Genomic DNA, 18,568 nt, shown 5'->3' on the forward strand with positions numbered 1-18,568 from the left:
CTTTCTGTGTGAAAAGTGGTGGCTCTATCACCACTGTCTGCAAATACCTGCCACTAAGGTCCTCACTCACCTGCAGTTGAAGTTTTTCACTTGACTTCTTAAAAAAACTTGAATGAGATTCCTCCTGCTGTATGTAACCCAGACTTCTTTTTTTTGGTTTGTTTTGTCCTAGAATCTTCCCTTTACTCAGCACCCAGAGGTATTTGGCTTGCATGAAAATGTGGATATTGCAAAAGATCTTCAGCAAACTAAGACCCTCTTTGAATCTCTGATTTTAACACAAGGAGGAGGTTCTCAGGGAACTTCTGGGGGTGGTGACAGCACTCTTTATGCAATTGCAGATGATATTCTCAGAAAGGTATTGTATTGTACAAATGACTTCAATATATCTTTTTACAAAGCAGAATTTCCTTAACTAAAATCTTCACTGTAAAGTAGATTTCATCTTGAAAGAAAAGCATTCTGAAAGGAACTTAGTGCAATGTGAAAGTAAGAACTTGTGTGGCTGTAACAGACCACAGCTATATTTCAGTTGAAAGAAATTTTATTAATTTTATTAAATGGGCAGAAGACAGTAGAAAGAGAGAAAACAGAGCAAAGAGGACTTGAAAGAACAGTTGATTCATTCACATGAACAAATTAAATATTAATAAATAGAAATATATTAATAAATTTTCATTATATTAAAAATTATAGGTGTTTTTTAAAAAAATGAACATTTAAATCCCACAAATTTTTATTTTAATTGAACTAGTGAATCCTGTATTGTTAAAATACTAATCATAAAGTTTAGTGATTTCTATTGCTCTGCAAATTTTCACATTTGCACACCTTAATGTAAAATCATAGTGATATATGGAATGATTTCCAAATGTGTTGTCATTTTCAGCTTCCAAAGGATTTTGACATTGAAAGTTGCCTAATTAAATATCCTGTGAGATATGAAGAAAGTATGAACACTGTGCTGGTGCAAGAAATGGAAAGATTTAACCAGTAAGAATGTTCTATTTTATTAAATTTACCAGAAATCATTCAATTTCTCCTCATGTCTCCTGCTTAATTTTTTCCCAAATGCTCTCTGGCCTTAAGTCTCCAAGTTTTCCTTATTGCACACCCTCTTCTTTTGCAATCAAAACCTTTTTCCTTCATCTGTAACATAGTGGATACATTTGGAGTTCCAAATTTATCCTCTTAGAAAAAATTTCAGGATATCAGAGATAACAAAAGAATTAATTACTGTTTCTAGTCTTAAATAAATCTGCACTAATGCTCAAATCCATGACTTTACAGACGTTGCTCATTGTCCAGATATCTATATAGATTTAAAAAGCTATAAAAGTTCTATAGATACCTCCATAATCCACTTCTTTTACTTTTTTTCCAATGACATAGTCATGTTTAACAAATCATGCAGAATGTGTGATAATTGTTTGGTTTTTAATTCCAGTTTAATCCGAACTATTCGCATTACACTGATTAACCTGAAGAAAGCCATTAAAGGATTGGTTGTTATGGATGCTGAACTGGAGGCTCTGTCTGGCAGTCTCCTTATTGGAAAAGTTCCTGAGAAGTGGGCACAGCATTCATACCCAAGTCTAAAACCATTAGGGAGCTATGTTGTTGATTTGCTAGCAAGGCTGAAGTTTTTACAGGTAATGTACAAGTGGCAGTGCTGCCATTTGTTCAATCTTCTTTTCCATATAATTTGTCAGTGATAAGGAGTGATAGGCTTTGTTTAGATTTTCTGAGTACAATTCTGTAGAAAATAGTCAAAGAGGATGGGATTCCTCTCTTTCTGTTTGTTTGATGTATTGCTTTCCTTTCTCTAGGATTGGTATGAATTAGGCAAGCCTGCTGTTTTTTGGCTATCAGGATTCTATTTTACTCAAGCTTTCCTAACTGGAGCCATGCAAAACTATGCCAGGAAGCACAGGATCCCTATTGACCTTCTAGGATATGAATTTGAGGTATGGATAAACTATAAATTAATATTTTATTAATCTGAGTCCTGATGTAGTAAATAAATCCTAACTGGAAGGTTCATTTTGCAAATGACTGCAGTCTGAAGCCATATATTTGTTAAGACTGGCAGGCTAAATAACCTCTGTAGAAGAGGTATTCTCAAAGTGATTAAAAGCAATTCTATCTGGACCCAGAACTCTACTCAAGGAAGCAGCCTATCCAGTGTATATTTTTCTGTCTAATTAAAGCCTCATTTTGTAACCTACAAGAAAGGTAATTAACAAACCCAGAGAAGTCTGCTGTCTCTACAGATATAAATAAAAGTAGCATTGAAAAGGAGGGGTTACTATATTATTCTTAGTTTGATTTGGTCCGAAAACTGGCATAATAGCTCAAAAAGCAAAGAGCTGTGAGAGTTTAATGACTTGTAACACTTATTTCCTGCAGGTTATTCCTCGGGATACTGCTGACACTGCACCAGAGGATGGTGTTTACATCCACGGATTATTTTTAGATGGTGCTCGCTGGGACAGGACCAAGTCAGTAGCCAAATGTTTTACTGTGGTTCTGGAAAGTGTTTTTGAGTGCTTAAGCAAGACTTGTTTAAATAATTTAAGTGATATTTTTCATAATATTGAAATAAAACATCAAATTAAGTACTCTTTCATGCATGGTAAATGGAGAAATAAAAACAAACAAGCAAGTAACAACCAAAAAACACCCACCAAACCCCTCAAGCCACAAACAATGACTTTGTTGCTTTCTCTCTCCAGGGGAATATTAACTGAGCAGTATCCCAAAGTGCTCTTTGATGCCATGCCCATCATTTGGATAAAGCCAAGTGAGTATGATTTCTCTTATGTGTTAGCTATTCAACAAGAAATTGCAACAGTGGTTTCCTTTTTTTACTGAAGATCACTGAGAACTTTTCCCAGATTTACAGAAGCTGCGTGTTTTACCTTATGTGATTTAGCAAGGTTGGCTCAGGTTATTTTTAGCTCGGTGATAGCTGTCTTTCCTACTAGTAAGATAATTTTCTCAATTCTTGTTTTCTATGAGAGGAGTAAATTTTTATTTATGTACAAAATCAGGACTTAGTACTGCAACTGCTGCAACTTAAGTGTTAGCAAATAGGCAGTATTAAAATTTGCCACTTTCTCTGTTTGTGCCTTCTCTTGAGGTTGAATGAATTTGTTCAGACTTGCACAATTTTATGCTTTCCACAAGTTCCATGCAAGAAATCTGGGCATACAAAGAGTTCTTGCAGAGTTCTGTCCTTGGGTCTCAGATGACTTGAATTGCAGTTAGATTTTCTGGCAACTAAACCAGAATTCTTGTAGAGCTGTGAAAAACTCATGTATAAGCTATGTATTAACTAGGTAACTATTCAGATTTTAATGTGTCTTTGAGTATTACAAAGCTAGTAGAATCACAGGAAGGCATCAAGTCCTGAAAGTAAATTTTAGCGAAATTAGTTGGGTTTAAGAACAAAACAAACCACACAAGAAAACACAATAAGAAAAAGTCAGATAATTTTATTATGTTGCTCACAAAAAAATTTTGCATTTTTATTGACCTTTACAGATGTTAACTGTAAATACTTAACATTTGCATGTAGATTGTGTTTCTACCACTAGATCTGCTGAATGTAATGCATTATTTTGGGGTTTTTTTTTGAAGCTGTAAAATCAGACATAAAGAAGACCAATGCCTACGTTTGCCCACTCTACAAGACAAGTGAGCGCAAAGGGGTCCTGTCCACCACGGGCCACTCCACAAACTTTGTCATTGCCCTGAGGCTCAACACGGACCAGCCAGTCCAGCACTGGATCAAGAGAGGCGTGGCCCTGCTGTGCCAGCTGGATGATTGAGTGGCGACACTTCACACTCACACTTCACAACACCTGCTTCTCTCTGCTGGCTTACAGAGGAAGTGGAACTTAGTGTGGAAAACAACCATCTGGAGGTTTTTGTATTGTGAGAGGGCATGCAAATACTTTCTAACCCTCAAACTTTTGTATTAAATATGTATTATTATTATTATAGCCGTCTTTACAGTCTGTAAGCAATGCAACCAGGATTTTAGCCCTTGGTGATATTATTAAAATGTGAACATCTTTTTTGTGCATTAGTTGAATATCACAAAATATATTTTCATGGAAAATAAAAGTAGTCTGTGCTTTCTGAGAGAAATATTATAGGTAATAAACTCGATTCTGCACTTTTGTTTTATTTAAAAATAATTTAAAGACATTACTCAAGCGTTCTTTCTACATCTTATCTAGCAAGGAACTGTTTCCACCTTGCATTCAGATCCAGCCATCATCTGTTCTGTCTATGGATCCCTCCAAAAAATACAGTAGGAATAACTGAGCATATAAAGGTCTTACTCCATCCTACCATCACTATTACATCACTGGGCATTGTGTCCCTGCTTGTTGGGTGTAGAGCCGGTGTCTGTCTTTCTGAAACTGCTTTTCTCTTTAAAAATTCTATTTTCCAATTGCTTGTTTATTTATATTAATTTAAATTATATTAGGCAATCAGGAACATGTAATAATTTTAACAGAGTTTTTGTTTGATTAATTGCTTGGGTTTGTTTACTTTCATTGTTTCAAGTTTTTTTTCTGCTGTCTCACTCTTAAGCAAGCTCCTAAGACCACCTTTAGTTTGCTCTTCTAGGACAGCACTAAAGAATTTTCTTTACTGTGTAATGTTTATTGCTATAGGTCTGAAATTCTTATTCCAAAACTCAAAAGTATTTTTTACAAGGAAACTGGACTTTTAATTCCTTCTTTTGTTGGCAGCACTTATCAGGTCAGATTATTAAACATAACTGACATGTGTGAAAGAAACGTGGAGAAAGTCCCAGAGTATCTTATGACTGGGTATTTATAGTGAGCTATTAATGGACATGGGCTCTGCAGAGATTGTTTTCAATCCTGAAAATGTCACTTTCACCTTAATAATCACTTCTTCAAAGGCAGAGATTTTCCCTCTTTCAGAAGGTGAGGAAAGCCAGTATATTTATTCAATTTATAGGAAAATTAGTAGTATTTTTAGGAAAAAAATGTAGTCTATGTACTCATTGAACCATAGTAAAATCAATTACTAACAGTTTCTTACTCTATATGGTGTTAATATATTTCTCTTTTTTGCTATACATGCAATTACAGATCAAGGTCTTGCAATCACTCATTAAGTGGACCAGGTAACAAATTGAATGATGAAGATTTGCTATGAATTACTGCTGCTCAGCTTTATGTTTCTAGAATTATTCCAAGCTTTGTAGTTGGCATGTTGACAACTTCCTTAAATTTCCTGTGCTCATTCATTTTGCCAAGTTATTTATTAGCTTTCAGTTTTGTTTATTAATTTTATTTTACTTTGCCCTGTCATTTTGTTTTGTTTTGTTTTTTCAGGCCAGCTTTCTTGAAAGACAGAAGTGGAAGTTTTGATAAGGTAAAACAGATGAGAGGTTTGAGCCTAATGGAATATCTCAGATCTTGAATCTGCTAAGAACAGCATGGCTGCTTAATCATATAACAGTGTAGTCATTTATTTTAAACTGTGTTTCATTTCTCTTGATACTGACACAGTGTTTGCTGTTTCTATTGCTCCAGATCTAACATTAAGATTTAACATCTGCTTCTAATTAAAAAACAGTGTTTCCCTACAGAAGTAATCCATGTGGTGCTGATTTGCCATGAATAATTCTGTGTATATGGTTGATGGTGATTCTGATGAGGAAATCTCTACCCAGCGAGCTATTCAGGAAAGCTTACAAGATAGGCAAAAATTTGAAACAAGTGGCAGTGCAACAGAGATTGAAAGGTAATAAGTTATTATTTCTATTTTGGGTGTTCTCTTGGCATTACTATAAACATTTAGTAGACCTTATTTTCCTTTTTTAACTCCCTAAAAAAGGAAAATGAGGTCTGTGCAGACCTTGTCCCATGGATACTGGAAAGCACTGGTAGCTCACTTGTTCTGAATTCTCCCTGAAAAAATGTACCTATTCCTTGGAAAATATGAAACATATGAAACTTTCAGGTGATGTTTTACATCAATATGTTAATGACTATAAGGCTTTGTGAAGAAGATAAGTAGGTGATGTAGAAGTAGATTGATATGGGAGCTTCCTCTCATTTTAGCATTTAATTGTTGGACCTTGTGTGAAAAATTCAGTATTTACAGTGTCAGGGAAAGACTAACAAAAATAGTGTTTCAATGTGTAAAGCCCCCACAAAACCAATGTAACTTAGAAAAATCTAACATATTGTCTACATTAGAGTATTTGAAGTAAGGTATAATTATATCCTTAGCTTCACATGAATTTTTACTTCTCATTTTATTCTTGTTCTGTTTATGCAGTTTCCAGTGTACCACAAGTAAGGAACGTGGGCAGATCATTGCAGCAATTCGGACAGTTAAGTACAAATACACCCCTGGGGATGGCTGAGCAATGCCAACACTTTGGGGATTTGATCACCTGATTTAAGTGCAGCTTTCCTTTGTATAGTCTTGGGAGAAGTAAGGAAACTAAAAACAAGACATCCAGCTAGCTTATTAGATAGGATTATGGAAGTGGGATGGGTTCAAGTGTCACCCCTTTCAAAAATTCCAGTGCTTTATCTCCTAAAATTAGAGGAAAACTCTAGGCCTTTCATTCATAATGAGCAAGATATACTGGTGGCATAAATGGCACTCAATGTATTAGTTGCCTGAATTTTGTCTTATGATGTGTAATGGGATATGTATCTATGCTAAAATATCACAGGCCAAGAGGAGGCCTTGAAGAAGTTGGTGAGGCACAGTTCTGCTTTTGAAGAAGCAGATCAGCAAGGCTGGCTTCCTGTGCATGAAGCCGCAGCACAGCTAAATAAGGACATCCTTGAAATAACTTTAAAAGGTACTAAGTTCTTCTAGTTTTCCACCAAAAAGTTTTACAAAGTAAAGTTTGATGAACCATCCAACTTCAAATGTGTTCTGCTTTTCTGTATTTCAGCCTCCCGTGACATTACGTGGGAACAGTCCACTCTAAAAGGGGAAACACCTCTCTTGGTGGCAGTAAGGAATTGTTTTGTGGACAATGTCCGCTTTCTCCTGCTCAATGGCTGCAATCCCGATGTTAAAAATGAAGACGGAGATTCTCCTTTAGTTATAGGTGAATACTGTTTTTAGGGGTGGAGAGGTGAGGGAATGAGGTGAGGACACAGTTATACATTTTAGGTTTTAAGGTGACATACTGACTTCAATGCCCAAAATATTTTGCTATAAGGAAAAAAAAAAAAGTTAATCTCAGCATTGAATAGGTCTGTCCCTGTTTTTTCTTCTCAGATGATAATTAGCTTTCTCCATGAAGTGCAGAGTGCCATCCTCTGCTTTCCTTGGCATCATTTCTGCAGTGGTGCCAGGTAGCGAGTCCTTCTGCTTCTTCATGCTATTACTGCCCTTCATGTCTGCAGGCATAGAACATTCATATTCTCTGCCCAGATGGTATCTCCTTCCTTGCATCAGCTGTTTTTTCTCAAAAATCCATTGTAATTTGTTTTAATTATCCAAAATTATAGCAAACCAGCCTGATTTATCTACAGTATGTAGAGTGCAAAGTAGTGTTTGTCCCTATTTAGACATTGCTGTCCTTAGTCCAAGGATGACAAGTGAAGAAGACAGGCTGACATTCTCAGTTCACTTCTCTTTAATATTTTGTAATTTAGGAATAAGGTCCCATAGCTACTATAGTCCTAGTATAGTCTCCTATGCACATTCTTTGTTTGAATGCCACTTTAATTTGATCATGCACAAGAACTGTAATTCATGATTTCTAAAGAACTATATTTTGCCAACATGTTTTTCAAGAGTGTTCTTTGTTCAGTCCCTTTGCTTCCCTTAGTCTGGGCTATGATGCCTCCATTCTTACTGAATCCTACTCTAAACCAGGAAAGTTTTTATTTATTATATAAGACCTTATAGGAAAGTGTACTCTCATTATCTAAATTCTAAAGGAGCACTCAAGTTTCTTGGATAATCCCATACATTTTTCTGTATTGGAAGGGTGGTTTCTTTTTCAAAACTATTTTTAAAGGAGGAGAAAAAGGCCTACCAGTCATGCATAGGACCCTCAGTCCATCCTTGTAAAATGGCTGCAGTTTCAAGTCAGGGCCATCTGCTTTAAAAAACTCCTAGATACATTTGAAGTGCACAGCATTAAAATGCACCATCGCCAAAGAAGGGAATGAATGGGATTTATCTAAAGCAGCCATGTAGGTTACAGATAATGGGACAGCACAGTTTCTTCACAGAATGCTGTCACTGGTATTCAAGCAGCTGTGGCGCATGAAGCTGCTCAGCCGAATCTGTCCTGCTGAAGGACACTTGTTATCCTGCACAGCCTGGAAGATCAAAGAGAGAAGGAGGGAAGGTTGTTGCCTAATCATTCCATCCACTGGAGCTAATGCAAATTTCTCTTTTAAGATCCTCACTGACTTAAGACTTCAGGCTTATTAAGCTAAGAAGGCATATGAAAGAGTCATTATAAGCTTTGTTTCATACTGTGGTAACTGCTCGTGGAGATTTAACAGAGCTCTGGTGGCAGCTCCAGAGCACCAGGGCTCTGGGTGTGGTCTCCATCTAGTGGCAAGAAAAGCTGTATTCTCTTTCATTACCAAACGCAACAGAGAGGAAAAAAATCTGCAGAGAGAGATTACCACGAAATTATTAATTTGCATAATTAGTGCTGTCCTGGAAGCAAAGAACAGACTTGTTGATGACTTAAACCTTTCAATGTAGGGTGACATTTCTCACTGCATAAATAGCACTGCTAGGAGCAGTGAGCAGTCACATAACAGCAGCCATAGTGCACAGAACAGCCCCGAATAACAATCCTGTCTGATGCTTTGCTTGCTGTCCTACAGCAGTTAAACTGGACTCCTATGACATTGCCTCCTTGTTGCTGCGATCTGGTGCCAGAGTGAATCTGCGCTGTGTCCATGAGAGAACTGCTCTGCATGAGGCAGCCAGACTGGGCAGGAAGGACCTGGTACAGCTTCTCCTGGAGTCTGGAGCAGATCCTGACCCCCGCAGTGGATATGGCCTCACACCTCTAGCACTGGCTGCACAGATGGGACACACAGAAATTATGGAGCTCTTACTGCAAAAAGGTGAGACTTTATCATATAGGACCTTATAGGAGGAGAGGGCTTCAGATATGCCTTAAAAACAGAAGTAGCTCACCTTACTAGAGAAAATTAAATGTCATCTGCACCAAGGGTTGTTGTGATGTAGTGAAGGCCTGATAAATACAAATTTGTATAATATGAAAATAATAATATTTTAGTGAGTACTTATAATTGTTTTTTAAATGCTCTATTATTTTCTCACATAGGTCACCCTAGGGCACACTTGACAAGACATTTATTGTGGGGAAATTTACATGATAGTTCAGCAGCATTGGAACTGGATTGCATTAACTCTTGGATACTGGGCCCTCTCATACTTACAGTCACACCTGCCTGTTCTTTGTAAAGGAAAGGAATTGAAATGCATAGTTTGTAAACCAAAATCAATTGTTTTGATTAATAAGAACCAAACACTTTGCTGGTGCAGTTCTAGGAACAATTCTTACTGTGTTCAAAGCAATTTGGACTCTGAAGATTTATGCCCACAGTGGTTCTGTTTGGTGAAGAACAGAATTCAAAATACCATATCACTGGGAGGTTGGAGATAATAATTGCAGATGAATATTTACAGTGACTGCTGTGAAAATCCTTGCTGCTTCTTCCCAGGTGCAGATGTTCTTTCACAGGCAATGGACTGTGCTTCTATATTGTTTGAAGCAGCAGGAGGAGGAAATCCAGATTCTGTGAGTCTTTTACTAGAATATGGGGCTGATGCCAATGTTCCAAAGCATTCGGGTCATTTGCCAATCCACAGAGCTGCATATAGAGGACACTTTCTGTGAGTTAATATACTTAAAAATCAAATAATTATGACACCAGAAATACTAATTTTACTAATTTTACCTTATTCAAAGCAGGCAGAAAATCTATAGCTTTGTACAAGGAATTAGTTTTGACTGTGCAAATATGTCTGTTCTATGTCTGAATGTAAGAGACAAGTTAGGAAGAAATCTTTGTGATTTTAGGATGCACATCATACTCCCTCTGGCATTTCCCCATTTCTCACAAGTAGTAACACTGTCCAGTCTGATGCTGAGGTTCTTGGAGCATTGTCACTCTCTCTGGGTCAATGTCTCATCTCCACCCCATCAGAGAAATGTGAATGGTGAATATAGTAAATAGACAAACGGAGAGTAAGGGTTATCCCTATTTTAAAGAGAGTAAGACAACTGGAAGAAATTTATGCTGAAATCACAACAAATGAGAAACCAGCACCTGAGTATTCTTAATTTCTCTATTAATATTTTCTGTATATTAATTGTTATATTTAAACTTAGATGTATATATTACATTATAGATTATAGGTATTCATGTTATAATATATATTCTATTATTTCCCTAATCCCTATAGGTTAAGCAATAACACTGTGCTTTCAACATTCAGGAAAAATTTCTATTGAAAAGGAATCATTAATTCCTACAGCAAGGAATGGGTTGTTCATGAATAATAGTATAATATAATAATATTATATGTGTAGTAGATGTAAAGTCAGTGTCCTTTGCTGGCTAACAATTCCAGTGTTAGCAATTCAAGTCAATGCATGCCATGGTACTGATTTGCCATGGGACATGTATATTAAGACTATTCTAACAGTCATGATGAATTTTGAAGCCCAGCAATGCGGAGAAATTCAAAGATCAATTAGGTGAACCAAAATGTTTAAGATTCTGAGATGCTTCTGGTTTTAATTTTTCAGAGCTCTAAAATATTTAGTTCCAGTGACTGATTTTTCTGCCATTAAAGAAAGTGGGATAAGTCCAGTTCACTCAGCAGCAGCAGGAGCACATCCTCAGTGCCTTGAGTTTCTCCTGCAGTCGGGTTTCGATGCCAATTTTATGCTGGCTCAGAGAGTTCGCAAAGGCTACGACGACCACCGGAAATCAGCCCTGTACTTCGCTGTTTCCAACGGGGATATCTGCTCAACGCAGCTGCTGCTCAACGCCGGAGCCCTGACAAACCAAGATCCCATCAACTGCCTCCAAATAGCCTTGAGGATGGGCAACTACGAGTTAATGAATCTGCTGCTCCGCCACGGCGCCAACGTCAACTACTTCTGCCGCGTGAACACCACGCATTTCCCCTCAGCCCTGCAGTATGCCCTCAAGGATGAGGTGATGCTGAGGATGCTGCTGAACTACGGCTACGACGTGCACCGCTGCTTCGACTGCCCCTGGGGCAGCGGGGACCACTCCCAGTACGTGACCGACGGCTGGACCTCCACCGTCATCAAAGACACCATGGTAAGTGTGTCACACGGCTGCGGGTGCGGTCCCACCGCCTTCCTAAAGCTAAAGGGAAAGGGGCTTAATGCACTGTCAGAAAAAGAATTTTGAAGACAGTTTACACATAAAGGGAGGAATAGTTTAAAGTTAACCAGATGTTGTTATAAAGCCTAGTTCATGACGGCAAATGCTGTAAACAGCAATTTTGAATTGCGAAAATATAGCTGATGATATGCTAATGATCATTAAGGAATTGGCTTTCCAGGGCAATGCTTTCCATGCTGTGAGAACAGAGATTTGCAGGCTGGCTCTCTGCATTGTTCTGTACCTGAACACCAAGACTGGAATGCTGTTGAAAGGACCCCTGGAGCTGGTGCGATAAGCACTGAGCAGAAATTAGCAAACCTAAAGAGCTTCCTGGAGACACTCATCAGTGTCACTGTTTCACAGTTTGTCAAGTCCATTTGGATCTAATAAACCCTTCTTTAACCTAAAGATAAGGGGATGATATATGCACTGGGCTGGTAGATCCTTCTATTAAGCACCTGGGACTCAAGTCTACATTCCACTCAAGCGTGGTAGCACTTCTTTTCAAGCACCAAATCCCCAAATATACAGCTGCTTAAGTTTATTTTTGGATCTAGTACAAAATAACCGTCTCCCAAATTTTTAGATTCTACTAGTGAGGCTTAGGCAAGCTGTGGCAACCTCTAAAACCCTGCTCAATTGTTCTTGCCATCAGAGACAGAAGTAATTTACTGCAGTATCAACTATTACCCTACTAGATATTTTGTTCCTATCAGTTCTGTGAAGTGATAACCTTGTCCTGGCTGAAGCACGTGTCTGGGAAAGTAGTGCGAGTCATGTTAGATTACGTCGATCATGTTAAGATTTGCTGGAAGCTCGAAGCAGTTCTCAAAGAACAGGAACTCTGGCCAGACATCCATTTCATTTTAAGTAAGTATCTGTTTTCGTTTTAATGAAAACAAGCTGGTTTGGCACTGGGGCCTTTTGGCTTGGTAGCATTTTAATTTTGCTTCTCCTTTCTAGCAAATCCTCGCTCTCTGAAGCACCTTTGCCGTCTGAAGATCCGGGCATGCATGGGCCGGCTGCGTCTCCGCTGTCCTGTTTTCATGACCTTCCTTCCACTGCCAAAATGCTTGAAAGATTACATCCTGTACAAGGAATATGATCTTTATGGACAGGAAAACTTCACAGGGATCTACAACCTCAACTGTGCATAAGTATTTGTCCTGTACTTTGAAGGGAATTTAATGTGGATAAGACTGTTGTGCTTTTTTCTTTTGGGATTTTCTCTCCTCTGTATCTTAAGGAATGCCAGTGCTCTCCCCTCACCCCCTGAAGAAAATGGTGAGACCCCCAAAATGTAAGTATTGGTGATCCCATTCCAAGGATCTCCTGGACTATGACCTATCTGCAAGTTATGGCAATGGTATTTTAAATGGCTGGTGTGACAAGTTAAGGAAGTGAACAATACAGGACTGCAAGCCTTGTGTTATGGCTAAGTTGAAGCTTGTCATATCAGATACCACTACCCTCATTCCAGGGTTAAACTCAGGGTTTAGTTATAGGACAGAGATTTGACTATAACCAGGAAGGGACCTAGTTTTCTCTTGTACTTCTTCCCTTCTCTTGCCAAGAAATAATTTTTATTTGTGAAGTCCTGGATTGAAGTTCTGAAGTAATTCTCCACCCAATAAAGCAATCCCCCATTCTAGGCAATTAAATGGGATTAAGCTTGAGAAGCCTCTGCTTATCACAGCAGGTCATGTGACATACCAGTTTTTATCAAGGTGGCACTGCTGAAAGCTGTGTTAGTTCTGCAGCTCCTTCTCAGGTACTGGTATGTCTCATCCACCATGAACTTGGGCTATTCTCTCTAGAACTGGGTTCTCCTTACACAGTGCTGTCCAAAGTCATGCTTGCAACTTTTGGAGCTTTTCTCTACAGAGGTGGAGCTTAAACTTTTGGAACCCTGTCATTTTAGGAAGTCTTACAGAAGTCTTAGAAAGACCTACAGCATGTCTGTTCCTTCTAAAAATACTGCAAATATCAGTTCCTATTTTAGAAAAAAAGAAGTTCATCAACACATTTGGCATTAGTAGTATTTATTCCTTCATAATCAATTAAGCATAGATGGTTTTTTTCTAGTTATACATGCATCTTTATCACAGAAGTTACAGAATTCAAAAGTCTGCTTTTCCCCAGAAAAATCTACAAACCTTATAAAATACAAATTTAACCTCAATGTGGTTATGGCCCATGGTTTTTTACATGGTGTTTATCCCATAATAAACCAACTCAGCCTGTGAAGATATGTCCAATGCCCCTGGTAATGGTTGTGCTGGTAGAGCCTCTGCACTCTGCTTGTCTCGCAGAGCCCTCACAGCCCCACCATGGGCCCTGCCAAGCCAGCTGCCACAGCTCCTGCTCACCTTCAGTCTCTGATTGTTGCAAAAATAGGTTAAGACCATTCCCAAGTATAACAATTTCCTCTGAGGTTATCTGGCTATTACTATAAAAGTTAAGAGAACTGAGCTACACTTGACTACCTGCATGTCAGAACTTATTTTAATGGAAGGGAACACATCCTGTCACCAGTAATGGTATTTCCTCAAAGTCAGTATGATGAAGAATGCAGGAAGCTTTTGCATCAGTACAAGTCTCACCCAGAATGTTACTATAGTTAAGCTTTTATTTAAAATATAAAACGCTGACTGGAGCCCTGGTACAATAGGGTTACTATCCATGTTTCCAAGATTAAGACAAAACAATCAGAGTTGACATAAATATGCCACTGGTTGTTCTTAATACAGCTATTCAGGGAAAATGTGCAAGTCAGTCTCAAACACTGCAAAAATCACTTACACTTCACCAGAACAGGATCAATCCAGAACACCATCATAAGAATTTGACCACTCCACTCTATTATAAAAATGACCAGAACGGTTGTACAAAATCCTCGGCTTGCAATATAAACTTCATTAGGAATACAAGTGCATTCACAATGATACACTGACTTACTCTTGTCATGACAACTTAGATACCACTGTGGCAGGGAAAAAAATGCCACCTTAGTGCTTAATTAAAACAAGAAGCCTTGGGGACTAATTACCTTGCAAGAATTTTTGTAATATAGAGCAAGAGAAAGAATATAAAGTATCAGCTTTTGCTTTTACACTAGACAATATCTCTACTAAATTCACTAAGCAGTGGCAGTTTTCTTTCTCTAGGTGAACTATTTCCTTAATAATAAGAGACTATATTGCAGCACAGTTTTCACCATTGGCTTGTCCCAAATGCTGTGCAACTAATTAATCAGTATTTACCTTAAGCATAGACAGAATTTATCTTAGACCGAATTTACCTTAAACAGTCAAATTTATTTCTTTATATCCATGTATATCAATTACAGCTTCATAAAGAAATAAATTCAGCTGTTTTACAATTTTCAGCTCTGGGTTTACATCCACATACAGAGGAAATCTCACAGCCCTTTAGAAGGGGAATGTTTCTCAACTATGAAATATTATTTTACTGTTAGACAGTAAATTGTCTTGATACAATTTCAAACTCAAACAGATTAAGGAAGTAAGACTATGACATGCAGCTGACTCTTCTCTACCTGATCATATCCAGTTAGATATGTTTCAGTAGTACATGACTTGGTCCTTGTCCTTTGGTTTGGACTTGGCCAAATCCAGCAGTGAGCACAGAGGAGTGCCAGCTATTATCTGTAATGCAATAGAATGCATACCCACAATATTTGGATATTCATGCCATTACATACATAAAGAATGTATGTAGCTTAAACAGCTGACAGCAAGGCTGGCTTGGTCTGCAGTGTGTAGATCTACATGGTGTAATGAGCTTCATATCCTCTTACTTAAGGGATAAAAGTTTGGCAGTAATTATAAGGCTGCAATTAGCAGCATAACAAGTAAGTCCTGAACAACACTGCCAATTCAGTACCTACATGAAGTCACTTCAAAATCATGGACTTGAAAGAATATTTTCAGGAGTGACTGAAGTAATAGCAGATGCACATGAAGCTTCAGCCAAAGGTGCTTGAAAGATCAGTTTGTGAATAAAAGACAGTAGGAAATAATAAACAGGAGAGCTTCTCCTGTAAATTAGTAAAGAAAACCATCTAGCAGTTTAGTTACAATAATAAAATACTCTGATGGTGAAATTCTACCACAGCAGCTCCCAGCAGACCATGAGGTGTTCCTACTAAAAGTTATATACTCTCATGGAAAATACCAAGCATCATTTTGATTTTTTTTTCAACAAAGTTGTTTTCTAATGAAGTAGTTCTCAACCTTATAGAAAAAAAGGTCTTGTATGAAACCTCAGCAGATGTTTTTGCCTTGAGAAAATTCTAATTACAACCTGTGTGATCCTCCCTAGGCAAAGTTCAGTAATTCTCACTCCCCTGCTAACTCAATTACCATTCCTGTCTGACTTCCCCAGCTCTGCAGACATGCCCTTTGCTCTTGCAGCTTTCATCATTACCCCAGATGCTTTTATACTTTCTTGCTCATTTTACACCAGTGAAACTCCCCTAAATGAGCAAACAACCATCCCCTACATTGCATTAATGCATACCAATCTTTTAGTGGTTAAGATGAGAATCATCCAACATAAATTAAATGTATTTCACTCCTACTCTGTCTTAGAAAGCTACTTTTAATGGCATATATGGAAAGCTTGAAAAGCAAGTGGAGTAATTCCAATATTTACTGCTAAATCCAAAAAATCCCATTTGACACTAAATTTACCTGCCAACTTTATTAGCCTTTCTTCCTCATCTTTGCAGATTTATATCTATATGAATAATGGTAGTTTTTGCAAAAAATACAGTAATTCCATTTTCTGATGTTTCTTCAGTAAGGCTAATGCAAAATAGGCTGCACATCAGAAATGCTTTTTCATGAGAGTGCTTGTCTATTATTTGTTTTCCCTCTGGAGCCTGGGCTACTGCAGCTAACACAATTAGTCCTTCTCTGACAAGCTGAGGACTGGATTCTAGACACTAGAGATCACTGATTTCATAGGCTCCCTGTGCTGTTCCCAAACTGCTTCATCCTCAGTAAATACTTGAGAAAGATACAAGTAAGACACAGCAACCTTGAGCTACCCTGTGATATTATTTGATAGAAAACAAATATCAGTAAATAAAAACAAACAAACACAAACTGGAATAATTTGCAGAGACAAACTGCCTTGCCACTCTCTGTAAGCCTTGATTTAAGCACAGAAAGGGAAAAAAATGGATTTGGTGCTTCTCTGTACATTTTTGTTGTCAAGAATAAAAATAGTCTCTTAAAAATGGGAGCTGAGAATGGGAGCCTAGATATGAAATAAAAATGCCACTGTCTTTTACAAGAAGCCTCAGGTTGCTGTGGTCCATGTGGCACTGTGCCAGGTAAATGCAGCCACAGGGCAATACAATGTGACCTAACTGGGCAACAGCAAAAGCAGATATTCCTACAAGTGACTGGCTACTCTGGGGATGAAAATCACACTGGAAGAGGATTGGTAACTAAATCAGGAAGAGAACCTGGCAGCTCTCTGTTCCTCAGCCTCCTCCCCTCCTTTTTCAAGGCAGAGCCCTTTGGTGGCTGCTCAAGGCCCTGTGGTGTAAAACTTCTGCCCAGAGCTTCTGCAGCTTCAGCTGCCTCTGCTCCTGCCCAGGCACTGCTGCCCTTCTCCCCTGTCACAGGAGCTCAGGGCACCAACTCCTGCACACAAAGTCACATCTCCAGCACCAAGGGCAGGAGGAGGCTTTGGCCAATGCAGGGCACTTCCAGGAGTTAGAAGAGCCCTCTGTGCACCTACAGCCATCCAGCAGACACAACCTGAGATTCCTCATTTACTTTATCAGCACTGAACAGCTCCAGCTAGGAAGGGCTGGGCCACCACCAGCTGCTGAGGAGATACTCTGAAAATTGCTTCCATTCCTGAACACCAGAAATGCCCTGCAATGAACTGTAAATCACTCATAACTGTTATATTATAACTTGGAATATAAGTATATTCTCTTCTCTCTACATATCCTGTTATTTTCATGCGACTATTAGAGAGTTATCTTCTGTTCCTCTGGATTTTAATATTTATAGTAATTAGTGCAAAAATAAATATTTCTCTTCAAACAAGATTTCTCTTCTGGTTCAAAAGGTGAATGCACATCTAATACTATACAAAATAAATATTACACAGGGTATGGAATATGGAGTGCAGATTACAAGCTGTAAACAGACATCACTTTGAAAAATGCTTTCCAGAACTGACTCTAGGATGTAGGATTGGTATCATCTCTTACTTCAGAACTGGTAAATTCTGTTTGCAAAATCATAAAAAACCTAAAGAGCCTCAACTTATTTCCAGTAGATGAAGTATCAGCAGCAAGGCATTTACATATGCAGAAGATTTTCATATGATGGAATTCAAGATGTTCCTACAACTCTAAGCATGTTTTATAAAAATGAACTCAAAGGTTTACAGCTTTTTCTTCCAAGAACTGGGGAAAAACCAAGGACATGGCACTTGTGCTACAAGGCTATATACATGACTTATCATTTGATGAGGAGTGCTTTTCCTCATGCAACGAAGTTCAACTGCATCTCATCAGCTGTTATCTAGGTCTGACAGTATCTTTTCCTCCTGTTGAAATAAGTTTTTTTGGCATTGTATTCACCAAAAAAAAAAAGAAAAAAAAATCAAGACAGTGTATCATACTGTGCAAAATGAAACAAAAAAGATCCTTCTGTTTAGAACTATTGCACATCTCACTGATGTTAAAGGGGATCCTTCTTTCTAAATCTAAGAACAAGTATGTGCAACAAACTGGGTAAAGCTTAGCACTGTCTTATTTGGACATCCACTTTTGTTTCCAGCAAGGTGGTCTCCCTACTGCAGTGTAAAGAACAAATTTCAGTGTTACTGCTGAAGGCCAATGGGTTTTTAGTTTTGCTTCCAAAGCAGTCAATTGCACAGAGATGAGTGGGGAAATCACCCACATTTTTTCCCATACTGCAGAGAAGCCTTGAGAAAACATATGTTTGTAATAAAAATGGCAGCATCACTGTGCTTCATCTGGCATACAAGAGAAATTATACTGACAGGAAATAGGAATCACTTAACTGAGAAAGAAAAACCAAGGCATAATAGGGTCTATA

General features: G+C 38.2%; 2 protein-coding genes across 2 annotated transcripts in view; both read left to right on the plus strand.

Moving 5' to 3' along the window:
* DNAH12 (dynein axonemal heavy chain 12) overlaps positions 1-4,298 on the plus strand; it is a 57,484-nt gene extending 53,186 nt beyond the window's left edge. The window contains exons 68-74 of the mRNA XM_030228081.2: positions 173-358; positions 890-993; positions 1,448-1,652; positions 1,830-1,967; positions 2,410-2,501; positions 2,736-2,803; positions 3,643-4,298. Of these exons, the coding sequence (XP_030083941.2) occupies positions 173-358; positions 890-993; positions 1,448-1,652; positions 1,830-1,967; positions 2,410-2,501; positions 2,736-2,803; positions 3,643-3,833 (984 nt within the window). The 3' untranslated portion in view covers positions 3,834-4,298. The remainder of the gene's footprint in view (positions 1-172; positions 359-889; positions 994-1,447; positions 1,653-1,829; positions 1,968-2,409; positions 2,502-2,735; positions 2,804-3,642) is intronic.
* A 945-nt stretch (positions 4,299-5,243) lies between these two features.
* Positions 5,244-15,595, plus strand: ASB14 (ankyrin repeat and SOCS box containing 14). The gene is made up of 9 exons (XM_018915047.3): positions 5,244-5,796; positions 6,337-6,387; positions 6,738-6,874; positions 6,971-7,129; positions 8,880-9,125; positions 9,750-9,921; positions 10,841-11,384; positions 12,170-12,323; positions 12,417-15,595. Exons 1-9 carry the CDS (start codon positions 5,669-5,671, stop codon positions 12,608-12,610), a joined length of 1,785 nt encoding a protein of 594 aa, XP_018770592.3. The 5' UTR covers positions 5,244-5,668; the 3' UTR covers positions 12,611-15,595.
* Positions 15,596-18,568: the final 2,973 nt, after the last annotated feature.

Source organism: Serinus canaria, chromosome 12 (assembly GCF_022539315.1).
Source record: "Serinus canaria isolate serCan28SL12 chromosome 12, serCan2020, whole genome shotgun sequence".
Lineage (NCBI taxonomy): Eukaryota > Metazoa > Chordata > Aves > Passeriformes > Fringillidae > Serinus > Serinus canaria.